At 50.2% G+C, this 2,318-nt stretch overlaps 1 protein-coding gene across 1 annotated transcript in view; it reads right to left on the bottom strand.

The window, feature by feature from the left end:
- Positions 1-283: 283 nt before the first annotated feature.
- The window catches only part of LOC119093185 (uncharacterized), a gene marked incomplete at its 5' end in the record, with an annotated part of 61,855 nt that continues 59,820 nt past the window's right edge, over positions 284-2,318 (bottom strand). Inside the window, 1 exon segment of the mRNA XM_037216099.1 lies at positions 284-573. Coding sequence (XP_037071994.1) covers positions 310-573 — 264 coding nt within the window.

The raw sequence follows: 2,318 nt of genomic DNA, 5'->3' as shown, positions 1-2,318 counted from the left end.
AGGATATCATGTAATGCAAACTGTGGAAACGAGCAAAGAACGCATCATCTGCAGCTGTACGTATTTGTCATGAACCTAATAAAGTGGCTATCGGACACAACCTACGCGCTATAAAGCGTCCTGAGGTTCATTTTACCGACTGTTATATTCCAGGCAGGGAGGATTATTGCAGCGGTTTGTAGCCAGTGACGGCTTGTGCGGACTGATAGCAGACAGGCCTCAGGGAGCGGGCCGTTCCAACGTAACCGAAGAGACACACTGCACAACTATGGCTGAAGAAGAACAGCGATGAACAAGTGGATGACCATGTTACTTGCTCTCGCACTCCGCCTTGGCCTTGGCATAAGCAGAGCCTAGCATTTTGGCGCCCTTGTCGTTGACGGCATAGTACGGCAGGTCTTTCATCTTGGCAAGCCAAGCCTTGATCTTCGGCCAGGCAGACAGGTCGATACCAGCAGCATCCAGAGTTGAAACGTTGGCCAACAGCGCCAGATCAGCCACCGTCATCTCGTCGCCAGCCGCGTACGCAGATCTGGACAGGAATATCTCCAGAGCATCCAGGTTTTCCTTCACCTTGCCGAAGTTGTCTTGGGACTCCTTCAGGTTCTTCATAAACAAGAGCGGGAACTGAAGCACAGATGCATTGATGCTAGTCACAGAAATTACGTAGTGTTGATATTAAAGAGAATGCAAAACACCTTAACCTCACCTCATGTCTACACACCGAGGCAGGCGAATGTGTAGCATGGAAGGACAGAAATACATAAGGAAAAATAAAAAGAGGCATAAACAGGTAGGTATAGGTGAACAGAGGGACAGGCAATGGTATAGATATCTATGGTGGACGGATAAAGAGAAAGAAAGTGAAGGGGTGTAGGAGAGAGAGAGAGAGAGAGAGAGAGAGAGAGAGAGAGAGAGAGAGAGAGAGAGAGAGGTGGGGGGGGGGGGCGAGATGGCAAGTGTGCGAGAGAGAAAGAAGAGGCAGACCATGAACGGCGAGTATGACGGGAAAAACTCAGATCGATTAGAGGCGAGGGAGACGGATTAGCAAGAGGCAAGACTGAAAACAGAAGCAAGATGCTATCGTCTCACGGGCGGGCAAGCACCGTACATCAGCTGGCTCTTCGTTTCCAACTGGCTTATCGGGCTAGGAACCGTTGCAGCCTGCCCCGGCGGTAGATGCCAGTGTTCTAAAAAAAAAAACAACATCGCTTCACATGCAGACCGGGGTTGAAGGCGCTAAAAGAAGCGCCTTGGGAAATCCATTCTGACCATTTTGCTCTCTAACCTGGGGTCAGGTCAGATCAGGTCCCGTTCAAAGTCGTCTACAAGTAGCCTACCAAACGATTACCTTGCTTCAAAATGCGCTTCTGAATACATTTTGTTGCCAGGTGCAGCTGTGGAGTAAAGGTATTTCAAACATAAATCTTATATTTAACGGTGATCTAGAGGTCATCTTAGTTTGAACTTAAGTCAAATTTATGTACCATTCAAATGAAAAAAATCAAGTGCTATCCGGGTCGATGTAACCAGTGCAATGAACTTCTGTGGTCAGAAATAGTGATATAGTAAGAACAGCGACAACAATAATAATAATAGTGTACATCTACAAGTACTCAAGATCGCATAGCTGTCATTTACATCATACATAGTCCTGTCCACGCTTGTCAATGTATTTGTAACATACTGAGAACAGGCATGTTGGGACATGAAATTACACGCCATCAGCTTCACAAATACGATAAGGAAGTGGTTTCACGGGATGCACTCGTTCATCTAGTCTCTCTGCTACTAGTGGCTTGTGGGGGAGGGGGGGGGGGGGGGTCTTGCGGTGGGCGTCGTGCGCGGCTGCCTGGCCGCCGCTGGATGTTATACGTCGCCGGCTGCCGCTGTCACGCCGTCCCACAAGAGCAAATTTATAATGAAGGCCCATTGGTCAGCATGGCGAGCCCGATGATGTTAGCGCACGGTTCGGCACGTGTGGGTCCGGTACACCCCGACACCACACGCACTCATGTGAGCCACACAGCTAGGATGAAGCGGGTGACCGGGGCATTGGCGGGATGGTGGATCCGGTCGGGCACCATGAACGGCTGTCTCCCCGCCCATGATGTGCAACCCTTTAACCACGGTATCCATCTCCATCCTTAAGCTTGCGATAATATTTAAATGGGGCAAAAACGGGATCGCGTGCAACTTATACACCCAACTGGCAGGGTCCCACGCACTGGAATTATATTGCAGGAGCCGACTGGGTAATGGCCCTGGGACCCCCCCCCCCCCCCGGCCTCAACTAATCCCCATCGGCAGGCTCCATG

Source organism: Pollicipes pollicipes, unplaced genomic scaffold (assembly GCF_011947565.3).
Source record: "Pollicipes pollicipes isolate AB1234 unplaced genomic scaffold, Ppol_2.1 Scaffold_4002;HRSCAF=4701_pilon_pilon_pilon, whole genome shotgun sequence".
NCBI classification, from domain to species: domain Eukaryota; kingdom Metazoa; phylum Arthropoda; class Thecostraca; order Pollicipedomorpha; family Pollicipedidae; genus Pollicipes; species Pollicipes pollicipes.
The sequence above is the reverse complement of the archived record's forward strand: the minus strand, read 5'-3'. Positions and strand labels throughout refer to the sequence as shown.